Source organism: Neolamprologus brichardi, chromosome 17 (genome assembly GCF_056152115.1).
Source record: "Neolamprologus brichardi isolate AB-2024 chromosome 17, ASM5615211v1, whole genome shotgun sequence".
NCBI classification, from domain to species: domain Eukaryota; kingdom Metazoa; phylum Chordata; class Actinopteri; order Cichliformes; family Cichlidae; genus Neolamprologus; species Neolamprologus brichardi.
In genome coordinates, this window is record NC_142120.1 from 37,050,886 (window position 1) to 37,065,805 (window position 14,920).

General features: G+C 45.7%; 1 protein-coding gene across 1 annotated transcript; it reads left to right on the forward strand.

Annotated features, from left to right (window-relative positions):
• The first annotated feature begins 5,707 nt into the window (after nucleotides 1-5,707).
• adm2a (adrenomedullin 2a) lies at nucleotides 5,708-14,457 on the forward strand. Its single transcript, XM_087830711.1, has 3 exons — nucleotides 5,708-5,810; nucleotides 6,070-6,315; nucleotides 11,971-14,457. The coding sequence occupies exons 2-3, from the start codon at nucleotides 6,203-6,205 to the stop codon at nucleotides 12,380-12,382; spliced, it is 525 nt and encodes a 174-aa protein (XP_087686837.1). The 5' UTR covers nucleotides 5,708-5,810; nucleotides 6,070-6,202; the 3' UTR covers nucleotides 12,383-14,457.
• The last annotated feature ends 463 nt before the right edge of the window (nucleotides 14,458-14,920 follow it).

A 14,920-nucleotide genomic window follows, 5' to 3' on the forward strand; every position in this document is an offset into this window, starting at 1 on the left:
GGCTGTAGGAGGGAGAATCCACAAGGTGTGGACTGTTCCACTGCAGGGGACGACCCCACGCTGCTCCGCTGGAGCCCTGTTTTTGTATCACGCGCTGCGAGGACGCAGAAACGTTTGTTCAGAGAGGCCGCACAGTGAGCTGCAGGTGGTGTGTTTGTGTACCCAGTCCTTCAGCTCAGTGTCCCCGCCACGCCGCCTCCGTCTGCTCAGGCGATGGATTTGTTTTGCATCACAGGCCGTCGCACTCCAGAGCCGGGACGCTGCAGCATCGAGGGTCTGTTTATGGATCAGTGCATCCGAAAGGTGCAGCATTTAAACAAACACGCTTACAGAAGTGTGTGTGTCTGTTTGGGTTGATGCTCCTCCACATTTAAGTCACACGTGGTGCTTACACACAAAAGAGGCAAAGACATTCACAACAAAAACATCCAACCAGAGTCGTCGAGTGAAAGCTGATCAGTGTGAATAAGTGTTCGAAAGAATTCAAGACGTTTGTAGCAACGGTCAGTGAAACGTGGATGTTGATGTGATCAGTTGGGTAGCAGAGAGGGTTGTTCATCTGTCTCAGCTGCTTTGGTGTTATTGAAATAAAGAACAGGGGAACAATGAGGCGACCCCTGAACAGCCATGCTCCTGCAGGTAGAGGACACACGTGCAGACGTTCCTCCCGGCTTCATGGTGAGAGCATGCAGGCAGCTCCTGCAGGATGAAGGAATTAATACTGAAACATAAAGGTCGTCTGATGTTGCACCTCAGACTGTCTGTGTGCTCCATGATGGGCAGAGCTGGGAATGAGCTGGGAATGAGCTGGGAATGAGCTGGGAATGAGCTGGGAATGATGTGGACTCATTCTACGTCCATGTCAGTACAGAGCTCCAGCACGACTGGATTTCTGTCCATTGAGGTCTGATGTGTTTTCAAAGTGTGCTGTCTTTGAGCAGAGCCTGACACAGTGAGTGCTGCTAGGTGCTGCAGTTTACAGTGATGCTAGCAAGCAAGAAAAGTAGATGAATCCACAGCCACACAGTCACGACTTCCTCCTATTTCAGTAACGTTTGTTAGAACATTGCAGTGTCCGGTGCTTTGTCAGGCTTGTTTATTAAAGATTTACACTTTATGAAGGAGCCAAAAGACAAAGTGTGACTCGATTTATTAAGATGAAGACAAGCTCAGTGTTTCCTTTTAAACCTGAACACTGAGCCACTCCCATTCACCTCTGCAATGCTAAGTTGAACTCGTGAATGTAATGAAGTCCTTAATAACACGACACTTAAGTGAAACAGCTGAAAAGTGACTTCTAAGAGGATCCATGAAATCGTCTGTGGTTGTGACGAGGCTGCTCAGATATGGTAACCACGTCCATTTATCAGCACTTTGGTTAGCTGTCTGAATCCCACAGCTCCTCATGTGATCATGACAAAGCTGAGGCTCTATGCTCGCAGCTCTGGAGCTCCAGTGCGTTTGAAATGTTGCTTTGTAAGGACCACTGTTTTCCAGTTTGAGCCCAGCGTAGAGACACTTATTAGTTTTACTGTTTATGCAACTGTTCAAAGCTTCATATTATCAGACATGGAGATCTGTGATCAGTTGAGTACATGTTTGGATGAGTTTCAGAGCCACAGACTCCTTTAAAGCTGCCCTGTGCCATTCTGGGCAGCGACACAGTGCATCTTCTCATATTTGCTAATTGCAGCTTAAAACAAAAGTAAAGCGAGCTCATGCCCGAGAGATCAAACCAAGCGGGAAGCCTGTGTTCAGAGTCCAGCGGGGCCGATTCGCAGGCTGCTGTCACACACCAGTAAACTCTTACATAAACGTGTCAGAGCCAGTAAACGGTGGCTTGTTTTCTGACTGATAAATGAGTTACTGCCATCTGCCTACGTGGGGGAATTTCAGGGACCACTGTGTCATCACAAAGCAGTAGCTGTAGGTGCAGACTGTGGGTGAAGGTTATGCACTATTTAACCTCAGCTCTGATTACAGGAGGTGAAAGGTATGAACATCCCTCACCTGACTGTAAGATGGTACAAATGTTTAAACCATAACCTGAGCAGACACGTCTTCTCACAGATGGATGAAGGGGTCAGCTGTAGCTCTTTCCAAGGCTTCGGCTCTGATGGTGTTATAACACGAGGTGCAGGGCTGAGCTGTAAGGGGATATTGCTCAGGGTGCAAAGCTGGCAGCTACCTCTAACGAACCTGTCTTAGTGAATATCACTCTACATAAGCCTCACAGTGCACTTCAGGCTGGGATCACATGGCACATTATAGCCCAAACCCAGCAGAAACATCCAAGTCCTGCTTCAACCATGTCTCCAATGTTCTCCTTTTGAGTGGTGCAAAGCAGTGCTGATCCGCACGATCTGATATCCTCGTGTCGGTGTTGTTCCCAGATCATCATACTAAAGGTTGTTCCAGGATCAACATTGCAAGTGACCAATCAGAATATTGTGATGTCATACTTTTGCGACTTCGGGAAAAACCGGCGTAAAACAAAAAACTGTACTTAAGCTGCGAGAAACCGCCTTTGTCTGCTGATCAACGGACCCTAACCCTGACCCTGACCCTGACCCTTTAATAAACGCTAAGCAGAACTGATATTGTCCTTGCAACATTGGAATTTCATAAATGCACGAATGGGTTGGTGCGCAAAAGAATAACGTCACAATAATGTGATTGGTCACTTGCAATGTTGAACCTGGAACAACATTTTCATGATGATCTGGGAACAACACCAACACGACGATATCAGATCATCCGTACTGATCCACTTCTCCTCTCAAACACTCTTTATAGCTGATGGTCTCCTTACAGCAGCTTTTGTTAAGGGTGGAATATGTTAAGTGTCAGCTGAACACTCAGGTCTTGAAGGTGATGTACTGGACGTGAGTAAAGGATGTGATCAGCTTCTTAAACGCCCCGTGCCGACTTCGTCACAGCTGCCCCAGGCTCAGTGACGCCCAGATTACTGGAAAACCTCTCAGCACACACAGCTGGACCAGTAAAGAAGCTGATGGACTCCAGTCAATCACATTTTTCTATCAGGTCGATATGTGACAAACGTATGCAGGCAGCGTGGGGCTCTGGACAATGTCCTGCTGTGATCACACTTTGAAATGTACTTAAACACCTTTATGGCAGTAGCCTCTTCCAACGCGAGGATATGCTCCACCTCACCGCAAGGACACGTTCAGAAATGATTTTACAATCGAGACAAAGAGTTCAGTGTCTTCACTTGGCCTCACAAATCCTTAAATGTTAATGAAATTGAGCATCTGTGGGATGTACTGCAGAAACACATTAAAGGGGCAGGACAAAACAGGCTGTGGAAGAGAGCCAGAGAATAATAATAACTGATGAATAAACAGAAGAAGAAACACTCCCCAGCCCCCAGCAGTCTAGGCAAACTGTGACGTAACTAAGGGAGGATTCAGGGTCACCTGGTCCAGCCCTAACTATATGCTTTAGCAAAAAGGAAAGTTTGAAGCCTAATCTTAAAAGTAGAGATAGTGTCTGTCTCCTGAATCCAAACTGGAAGCTGGTTCCACAGAAGAGGGGCCTGAAAACTGAAGGCTCTGCCTCCCATTCTACTTTTAAATACTCTAGGAACAACAAGTAGGCCTGCAGAGCGGGAGTGAAGTGCTCTAATAGGGTGATATGGTACTACAAGGTCATTAAGATAAGATGGATTATTTAAGACCTTGGGGGAGTTTTTCCTTCCCACTGTTGCCAAACTGCTTGCTCATGGGGGTCATATGATTGTCGAGTTTTCTCTGTGTTATTTTAGGGTCTACTTTACAATATAAAGCACCTTGAGGTGAATGTTGGGTTCTATATAATTAAAACTGAACTGACTTGAGCAGAGAGGCAGTGAGGAGAGGTCAGTATGGGAGATATCGGCTCCTTTAATCCTCTAATCTGGGCAGCTGAGCTGTGTTCTCCTTGTTCCTGCATATGTTTGATCAGGTTCCCGTCTTCTTCCTCAGTGCACATCCCTGTTTGTTAGTTTAACTCGTATGTCTAAGTTGGCAGTAGATGTGTGCCTGTGTGCTTGGCCTTCTCTGTGTGTCAGCCCCCTGATGGACTGGGTCCTGTCCAGGGTGTAGCTTGGGTAGGCCGCAGCCCCTCGGTGACACATAACTGGATAAAGTAAGCGGTTAGAAAATAGACGGAAACTCGTGGCTCATGATTACAGGAGAGTCATAGAGTCAGCTGGAGTCATCTGATTTTCCTGTGTGGTCTTTGACACTGAAAGCCTTGTGGCACAACTTGCTGTTGTTCTCTTGACATTTCGAGTCCTTTCAAGATTTATCTACTTTTATGAAACTGGACATGGCATATTTAATGCTTCTCTTTTTAAAACCCCGAGAAATGAAAACCAACTTTATTCTCATAACTGAAAAGCATTAAAAATAAGAACAGACAGTAAAAACAAAAAGCAATGACGGTGTGCTAACCACGGCACTGGGATGATTCAGGCAGGAGTCTTCACACATTTTTCATGTTTTCCACAAACATGTCATAATGTCCAGCTTGTGTCTTCAGAATTAAACATTTTGCATCCAGAGAGAAGATTTTACACGCTGAGCTGGAAACATGCACACTATGCATGCACATGCACACTCTTTCTATCCAAGTGCTTATTGCGTTCTTCTGTGTGCGTGTTTATTTAGATGCAGAGGTTATGAGCCTGAGAGGATTCTGACATCAGCAAAAGGGCGAAACAACAAACATTACATCTCCGAATTCCTCGCGGAGTCTCCGCTTCTTCTGTCCGGTCTCTGTTTCTACGTGGATGCTCTGCCCACAAACTAACCCTAACCCCATCGCGCCTTCTTGGAAACGAAAGTTGCGCAACTGCCTCTGAGGCAGCATCAGGTGTATGAATGAGCATCAGGCCGACAAAGAATAGAAGGAGGGGACTTGGACAGCAATCCTGCCTAATGAGGTGGACTAATCTTCACAGGATTCATCTGAGTCATTCAGAGTTGTAGGAAGCATGTTTAGACCTGTGACATAAAACTGTAAGAGATTACAAAATACAACCGAAAATTACAGCATCCCAAATAAAACCACGCGTGCTTCCTACCAGGAACAGCCACCAGCAGCAACAAAGTGTGTGAAGGAAATATTCACGTGTGGAAAACGTGTTAGTGCCGCTTCGCGATAGCCTGACTCACCAGCAGAGTCTGTGAAGTTTCCCGCATCTCTTTCTATCTGCTTCACACACGCGGCTGAGGGCGGTGATAAGGTGAAGAGGAGGGTTTGACTGCTCGAGAAATTCATGCAAACGTGAGGCATTTTCCTGCGCGTGCACGTGGTGGATTATGATAGCATGAAGTTCTGGGTGATGTGTTAGTGCTGTTTGCTCACAGCTGTGCGTTAAAGTTCACGGTGCCATTTTTAGCTTTGAAGTACTGATAGCAGATGTTTAACACAAAAGTGTCTCGTGTTCAGCTTCTAGGACCTTTAACATAAAGCTGTAAGTGCTGTGTTCTTCATCCAGCAGCATCTGTTATAGAAGGACATGAGAACTGGGACTCAAATACAAGCGAGCGCTTCTTGTGATTTTCGTAAATAAAGGTGGGATGGGTTTGCGCACCATATCAACGCTGGGTTTCCCGAGTTTAGCATATTATACCCTCCCAGCACCTTTCTGAAAAATGCCCACCAGGCAGTGAACTCCGCCTTCTCAGTATTTAAATCCACAGTATCACCCGGAGCTCAGAGAACCGGAGAACTTGATCTTGACCAACACGTTTGGATTCGTGGGAACTAAATCCTCCCTCTGAGCTCTGATTACCTAAAAGGTGAGACTAGTCTTTGCTTATTTTATGTAAAATAAAAACAAAACAACAGGCAGGACTTCACGGTGACTTTATGGATTTATAGTTTGCAGTTTTGGGACTTTTTTTCAGCATAATGTAAAGTTCATGGTGCATCAGTTTGGTGCTATGAAGTAGACGCTCACACTGTCGTGCTTTTTATATATAATATAATATAATATAATATAATATCTATTGGTTTTATTAGCAGCAGATTGACCCATTATTTACTTTCCCCCTAAAGGTTCCATCTGCAGTCTCCAATCCGCCTATCCTGGACACATTATCACACTTTTTATTTATTTATTTATTTTTTCCTGGGATTTGACCTTCACCCAGTCCGTCACTTCGCCCCCTCCTACCCAGAAAGAGGGTGTATGGTTGGAGTCGGCCCGGAGATGCGGTTCTTTTTCCCGCTGACTGTGTATTGCATCAGCCTGCTTTCCCTCCAGCAGGCTTTGCCGGCTGAGGAGAGACCCGGCACGAACAGGTAGGACGCGCCGCTGCACTGCTGCTGCATTAGTGCTACTTTAGTGCGCCTGCAGAGCAACTCTGCGCTGTCTGATAGGAGCGAAGAAGCAGCTGGAGCCGCAGTGAAATCTGACTGTTCATAGCTGCACGGCATCGGGCTGAAAGCACAATATCAGCGTCGTTAACGCGTTTTAATGGACTGTAACGTCGTTACATCCCGACCGGACTTTCCCGTCAGTAACGTCGTTTAGTTCAAATACTTTTCGCTGTTTTTATTCGAACATTAGCGTCATATTCTCACCGGTAACGTGTTTCTAACATAAGTAACGTGCTCTAAAGTTCACAATAAAGACGCGCTGATATTGACTCTTCAGTGACGCACACTGTTGGATCACTTTGCCTGTAGGTGAATAAGTCACGAGTGTGTGTAAACGTGTGTCAGCCTGACAGTAGATAGTGCACACTTGAAGGTCAAAGGGCTTTATCTTTGCTGCTCCACATCCACAGTGTGTCTCAGTCAAAGCCCACAGAAATCCACAGACCTGCGTGAGTTTCAGTGTTTTTAGAAATGATCTCTGCAGTCATGAAGGATGTGATGAGAAATCACACCTCAGCTATAGGTGACCTTTAACCTACATTTAGCCCTGCCACTGAAACACGACTAACATGAGTTAACTGAGCCTCAGCTTGTTTTCTATAAACAATTCAGATGTTTCTCTAAAGCCCCAAACGTCGCCTTAGTCCTTCTCTTCTTGCCTTACGTCTCGGTGTCACATGATGAACCGCTGACACATGGGCTTTTGTTTGGTTTGGTCTCCCTGACATCGAGCAGGGAAATGTCATTTCCAAAGGTGGGAAAACCAGTTTGTCCTTCTGAATAGCCCAGTAAATACCATCACGGGTCATTGTGAGGGATGAATGGCACCTGTACTTTTCCACTCTTTTGGTGTCAGAGCAGGATTTCATTAGACACGAGGCAGCACACAGACGCCCACCCGGTCAGAGGCAGGGAGCAATAAGTGTGCCGGGTTGCATAGTTGAGCATGTGGATGAGCTACAGTGAAGGGCGACCTCTCCTGGTTGGGTGTGGAGCCGTAACTCTGTGCCAGCGCTGATTCTGCAGTTTAAAGCGAGCGCCGTGGAAGAAGCTGCTGTTTCCCATAATGTGAAAACGCACTTGAATCTAATCCAGTGAAAGAGGATCCGAGGGTGCCACTTTCCTCCAGGTGGGAAAGCGCTCCTGTGGAAACCCAGAGGAGGGGCAGCTCTGTTTGCACAGCACCTGGCCGGCTCCGTAACCCCCCATCAGTCCTCTGCTGCATTACAAATGTTAAAGGCTGCAGTTCCAGCTCCGTGTAGTTAATTAAATCTTGTTTTATTGCCTTAAAAAAGCTGATAACAAAACAAGAACAGGAGTCGTCACATTACCTCATGACTTCTGTCTTTTAGATTATCTCAGATAAATGGACTCCTGCGTGTCTGCAGCTGAGCACTGCAGGTACTGTGGAGTGCGTCTGAGCTGTTGTTGACCACTTACAGAGACGTGCAGGTGAAAGGAAAGCGTCTGGGCTCTATTGTGCTGTAGACCGCGACTTCCACACCCTCCTAACGCATCCTGTTCGGCTCCTGTCACCAGCCGACAGCATGATAACAGCAGACACCACCACTTCACATGTTTTTGTCTGTTGGACTCTTGAGCTCAGATGTCTGTCATTCCTTCCACGTCCTGTGTTTGTGTCCATACTGTCTCCGTGTCCTGATATGGACACAAAAAGATGTGACAATGCCAAGCAGGCGCTTTCCAAACGAGGAGAAGTTGTTTGCTAAGCATAAGACGGGCAGCACACACCCCTCATTATCATTTTACATAACATCTTTTTTGTAGTTGAAAATAGTCTGCAGCCAGACAAGTTAAACATGGCTTTAGGAGTGAAGCGGCTTTAGGTCCCGATTCTGGAAGCGGGAAGCGGCTCCTTGCTTGCAGACTGAAGACTCTGAAGCTGGTTTGCGGTCAGGCTTTTGTTCGATGGACTCACTTGGCCCCGGCTTTGTCGGGATCAGCCTGCGTGCATAAGTTGGGCTGCAAGGTTGTCTGAACATTTCAGGGCCGAATAGTCGTGTTTTCACCGAGCACCAACATGACTATCAGAGAAAAACACCTCACATGGCCGGAGCCTTTCTGCTGTTTCTCGGTTTGATGTTTCGATTTTGAGCATCTCTTTAAACCACCTTTATTCCTCTGGGATGATTTCAAATTTAGCGCCTCAACCCAGGCTTCTTCTTGTACGTCTACTTTGATTTGCAGCCTGCTGTAAACACTGAACTTGCTCAGGGCTGGTTGGAGTATGTGTAGAGTACAAGCATCTCAAGGTAAATCTGCACAAACACAGGCTGAAGTTGCAGGCAGGAATTCCGCTGTGGATTAATGTCTAAGACCTAAATTCCAACGTTCACATCCTTAAAGAGCAGGTTTCTGCTCACACAGAGAGCCGCTGCACATGAATGCACTGTACGTCATGTAAGAGTAGAAGACATGCATGTAGGAGGATCAGCGTGTGGTTTAAGTTCCTCAAAAAGGCATTTGGAAAATAAATGCAGCTTCCGAGGGGAAGAGAAACCACGAGTGTCTACATCCATTGTGAAGTATAACTTGGCATCTATCAGTTCATGTAATTCACCAGCTGGAGTTTATTCAGAGGCCAAAAAGGCTTGAACAATAGAAACGACAGCCCAGGGTTAGAAAGTGCCCAGCTCATTTCATTGAGACACATTTTCTGTCAGCTTTCGCTCCTCATCCTCGGATGGCTGATTCCCTTTGAAACATCTGTAAACGTGTACGTTTGAAACGTAGTGGGTTTAAATCTGAAGTGTTCGGGTTGGGATTACTGTGGGCCAATCTTAGGAAGGCTCAGGGTTGGGTTTATGTTTCGTTTCCCCTCCATGAGACCTATGGCTGGAATTTAAGATTAGACTTTGACTTGCAGGGAGGCCAAATCTGCTCAGAGCCCAGATTTGACTTCCTAAAACAACGAATACAGCTCGTTGTCATTGATAGAGAAGAAAAGGAGACACGGCTGATCTAAAGGTACTGGCTTCACCTTTAATCTAACTGTTAGGTCCTATGAAATCATCAGCCAAATGTGTCTGAAAGCCATAAACATCAGAAACCAGAAGCCTGGACGTCTTTGATTTCCTGCCAAACACAAAGGTCTCCTTCACTGTCTGTCGTCATGAAATTAAATCAGAATACTTTAATACTTTCTTTTATAATAAAGAACATCAGATGTCTGATGTGGACATGCACCGACTGAAGATGCAGAGCCTGCACGTCCAGGCCTGTGTGAGGGTTTGCATGACTGGTTAGACTGCAGGGAGGTCAGGCATTGTTCCAGCTGCAGGTGATGCTCGCCCAACCAAAACGCAGAGCTTGTTCCCGGACACATATTTATTTTTCAAGACCATTAACTAAGTGCACCAGGTGGAATCGGAGGCACTGCTGTCATTGATCACAAGGCTGTTCCTACGCTGCGGTGCGTTGCTCCATAATCCCCTTCACCTCATTAATGCGCACAATAAACAGAGCTGGATTACTGACCAGGAAAAGCAAGGGGGTTGCCATGGGAGATGCTTTTCTTAGCCGTGAGGCAGTTAGCATGTTGGATTGTTATTATTGCCACTACAGCACCTTAACATTGCACATGGCAGCTGCATGAGTGTATTTTTTAGCCCCGGTCAGAAAAGATTGATGTTCTTATGTTAAACTTTTGACCTCCTGGATCCAGGATACAAACAGAAAGAGTCACCAGCACCACAGAGTACAGCTGCATTAGACTCGCATCAGTCACATCCATTATCACTGCTGTTAAAACCAGCCTGAAACAATGAAAATGCTGTGGGTTACAGTAAGTATCCGTATGGAAATATACAAACAATACATCCTGTCATTGGGTTGTGTAAATGCGTTTATGAGATCTGTTGTGGGGCCACCGCTGCAGCTATGCAAATAAGCTTTAAGCTTTCACCGTGCACACCATGTGGGTGTAACTTGATGATGTGGCACTGTAGCAGACTGCGGCCCGTCCTGGAAATAGTGCGTTCCTTCGTCTGCGGCCTACCATTATGCAACTATTTATTCATCCATCGCCACTGTTGGATAGCAGGTCCTCTAAAGGCGACCAGCAGCTGCACTTAGCGCCTCTGGGAGGAGTCTCAAACCAACCACAGGCTGTGAAGTCTTGGAGAACTCAGCAGGGAGTGTTCATGAGAAGATAACACGAGTTAGCGTTTCACATGTGGAAGACACGTTTTATAATTAAAATGGTGAAACAGCCATTTTTTCCATCTTTGCTTCGAAAGGCAAACACGAAAGATGGATTCATTCTAATCCTAAATGTAAGCCTCTGGCAAAGAGTCCACCTTTTTTAGTTCATCCAGGCACAACATGATGTTAAGCCCAGTGTCACAGCAAAATATTTATCCTGGCAACTTTGGGAAATGAAAATTGTGGCTTTAACAGATGTAGCTGACACTGTGACGTCAGATGTTCTTCACCAAACAGCTTATCCCAAACCTTACTGGTGCCAAAGCAAAACCAAGCAGTGAGAAACACCAGTATTTCACAACAGGCTGTAAAAGAGAAATCCCTTTGGTAGTCACACAGAGGGGCAGTCCAGTAGGTAACGGGTACAGAAATATGAAGGCACCTACGTCCTTTATTTGTACAAGCACCACGTCGTGTGTGCACCAACATAGCTACTCCACAGTCTGAAATGAGACTGAGCAGTCTGTTTCTTTTTACTTCTCGGGATTTTGAGTCACACCGTGCTACGCAAACATGGCGCTAACAGGTCAGCGAAGAAGCGACTGTTTTTGTCAAACAAAGAACAGATGGCGAGTCGGCCACTGCTGTTTGCTGAAAATGTCTGAGCCAGTGGTCCGCCACACTGCACACCTTAACACATCATTTAGTGCCATGTGTATTCTCACAAGCCTGTTTGTACAGACGGACCAATCAAACAAGAGGTCTCCGCTGGTGCTGTCCATCTTGCGTTTGCCAATAGTTCGTGAGAAAGTGTGTGATTTTTTACATTTTACATGTTGGATGGGGTGATCCTTTACAACTTCATGTTTGTAGATTAACTTGTCCTGTGAAGGATGTAGATGCTGAAGGATGCTCTGTGCGGTGTTCAGAAGCTAGCATAAAATATTTATTTACCAAATTGCACCTATAATTAGATGTCCGCAGAATTAGCATTGCCCTCGATCGTGCTAACAATCGTGCTAACAATCGTGCTAACAATTGTGCTAACAATTGTGCTAACAATCGTGGCACAGTTGGTATTTTTGGAATTAGCTGGACAAACAGAAACTCCTGATGGCTTAGCTAGTTCTAGTTAGCACAAATTAGCATGCTAGCTGCAAAACTGTCTCGTGAACTGGTCATAATTCCACCTGCTGAGAATGTAACACACTAACTTCTAGCTTACACTTTTAGTTACGTGTAGCTGCTAGCATTGCTCTATGTTCTCATGCTATCTTGAGTTGTTTCAGGTCTCTGGTGCTCTTTCTGCTGAAATAATCAAACACTAATTTATTTTTCAGCTAAGCACTTTCAGTCTGAATCCCTCTCACTTCTGTAGAACAGCTTTTCACCTGACGTCTCTTTTCTCCTCAGGTTGGATGTTCTCAACAAACTCATTGGCCAGAAAGAGGATAACGCTCCCGCTGCAGAAAGCCAGACCATCAGCACGGTCCCATCTTCAGCCCTGAGCCGATCCCCAAACCGGCTGCCTGGATTCATAAAACAGCGACTGGCATCAGGAGCAAGGACAGCCTCCCCGGCCTTGGCGTGGGCGCGGTCCAGTGAGGCTTTGCAGGTTGAGCGACGGGCACCGAGAGCTCGTCGCCATGCCCACTCACGAGGGGGTCACCACAACCATCACCATGCCAAACAGATGCGGGCGGGTTGCGTCCTGGGGACCTGCCAAGTGCAGAACCTCAGCCATAGGCTCTATCAGCTTATTGGCCAGACTGGCAGAGAAGACTCTTCTCCCATTAATCCCAGGAGCCCCCACAGCTTTGGATGACTTCGATAAAACCTCCAAATAGCCACAACAAGTCTATCTATTGCTCCACTTATTTATTGTTTCTTAATGTATTATTGATAGTTATTGCATTAGAGTTTGATGTAGTACACAACTTTTATTATACCCGCCTTAGATGACTGTTGCTTCTAATTTGTGTGCACAATATATGGATTTAAAACTTTAAATCAGGACTGATTGAATCTTCTTTCAAGCCCCTGAACTGATTTCTCCCACCATCATGAGAAAGTTTGGCTTTGAGGGTTAGTGATGTCTTTCTGAATCTTCCTCTGGAACGTTCAAAAGAAGCCAAGAGATCTCAGGCTGATGTTTAAATCCTGTTAATATAAGAATGAAGGCTTGTCTTCAACACCATCCAGCGGCCTGGTCCTATCTGCCCACTGACCTCTGCAGGAGTGGTTATCCTGCCGCTCACTGATCAAACACTTAAGCCATTAATGTGGATTTGAAGCTGCAGCGTGAGCTGGATTCCTGTCAGAACCAATGTATTCCTAGAGAACTCGTCGGCGACTCAGTGAACCCTTTTACCTCTTTTCTGTGCCCCCCTTTGTCTTAATTTTGGACTCACATGCAATTTCAGATTGAACACTGACACCTCTGGAGCAGGTCGCAAGTTTCCAGTTGCCTCAGATCTGCGAACTCATCAGCAAGACTTTACCACAGAGAGAGGAGAGGGTCAGCATCTGTTGCTTTGGATGGGATGCAAACAAACGGACTCCCCTAAGTGTCGCTTTCAATTTTGAGCTGCAGTGGCTGGTTGGCTATCACAGCACAGTGAACTTTGGAGTCATGGATCAGTCCTCTGTCACGCCGCCGCTGCCATTCTCCCTGCTGGAAGCCAAGTCTGAAATATTAGCCTTTTCACGTGATTCATAAGTTCCCTGTGGAAGTCAGGACTTTGGACTGACAGCCGTTTAATAAACCTAATGGTTCAGTCACAATGTGAGGGGTAGGTGGGGGCTGGGGGGCTTTCCAAGTCTCCCACTGTCTGCAAACGTGCAGAAACTAAAGGCTTGGCCCATGTTCCCATGGTTACAGTGTTGTCGAGTAGTTGTAACGCAGCGATGTGGGCTCTTGGTCTGGACCAAGATGTTACTGTTGATGTTTCTCAGTAGCTCGATATTTGCTTTCATTTCTAGATCGATCTCATAAAACCAGAAACACAAATGTTCATTTGACCTTCTTTACGTTCCTTTGGACGTCTCATGGACCAACTGAAGGACTCCTGTGAAAACTGCTGAGTGTGCACATGAGTGCATTTCGTCCTAAATGTTTTCCTCTGTTTCGTTAAAGTGAAGGCTGTACAAGCCTGCAATCTGCTCATGAGCCAAGTCTTCGATGCCAACTGTGTGAAGTCTTTTTTAGGAAGAGTTCAGCTGCATGTTACAGTTGGTAAAACACCCCTAATGTTGATGTGTAATGGGCTTAAATTAGTCCTGAGATGATGGCCAAAAGCTTTACGACTACATTGCTGTTTTGTAATGAGGGACCAGAGCAACCAAAATGTTAGGTGTAGCAGTGCCCAGTTTCAAATATGTACACGAAATAGCAAAAACACAAGTCCTAACATTTCCTCTCACTCTATTTATATTCACGTGCAAAGTGGTGGGCGGACGACGGACTGAAAATAACCGAGGTTTCCTCATCAAGAGTCCTAGAATTGGGTTCAACCTTACAAAAACTGTAAAACATATATTTAATTTCTCTATTCCAAGCTTTACTATATGTGTGGCTACTCTTTATGTCTTTTTAAAGGATACAGGCCACTGAGCGATATCTGGTTATTACTGACGTTAGTTTAAAATCACCAAATACCTGATAGTACTTGACAAATCGACTTTACAGTGTGCGCTGATGTCTTTCTCCTTCTTTACATGTTTGCATTTAGTCTCTTCTTTGCTAATCCTGTCTGTAATTGTGGGGGCTGTGAGGTCACAGGTCGCAACAATCAGAGGTCTTAATCTGTTCAAAGGCTTGTTGAGGTGAACTCTCTGCTGTAATGGAGCTAATCAGTGTCCCGTGACCGATCATTAAAAGGCTTTAAAACGCTAAAACAACCTGGTTGATTTCTCTCTCTCTCTCTCACACACACACACACACACACACACACACACACACACACACACACACACGTGTGTGTTTGCACTGCTAGCCTACCAGGAAACGTATCTCCTGTGTTTGATCTGCTCTGGATCGCTGTGCTCCTGCTGCCTGTATTTTAACGTCTTTTGTTTAAACGCAGTTCTTGTGACATCACACATTGCTTCATGTGGGGCTGCATGAGCAAACTGTCCACGACCGCTGATACGTCCGCACAGAGCAAGCATCCAGAGCTAATCAGGCAGATTGGAGGTTAACAGTGTTTCTGTTACAAACAGGCACATCTGGTTTGTTCTTGTTTTCCACCTGAGAGTCACCTGATCTTCTTTAGATCACAGGAAGCTCTTTAAAGCATGTCTGTCCAGCGTTTGTCACAACTTGAATTCTGCTCCCTGTAACAGACTTATGAAAAGCCCTGAT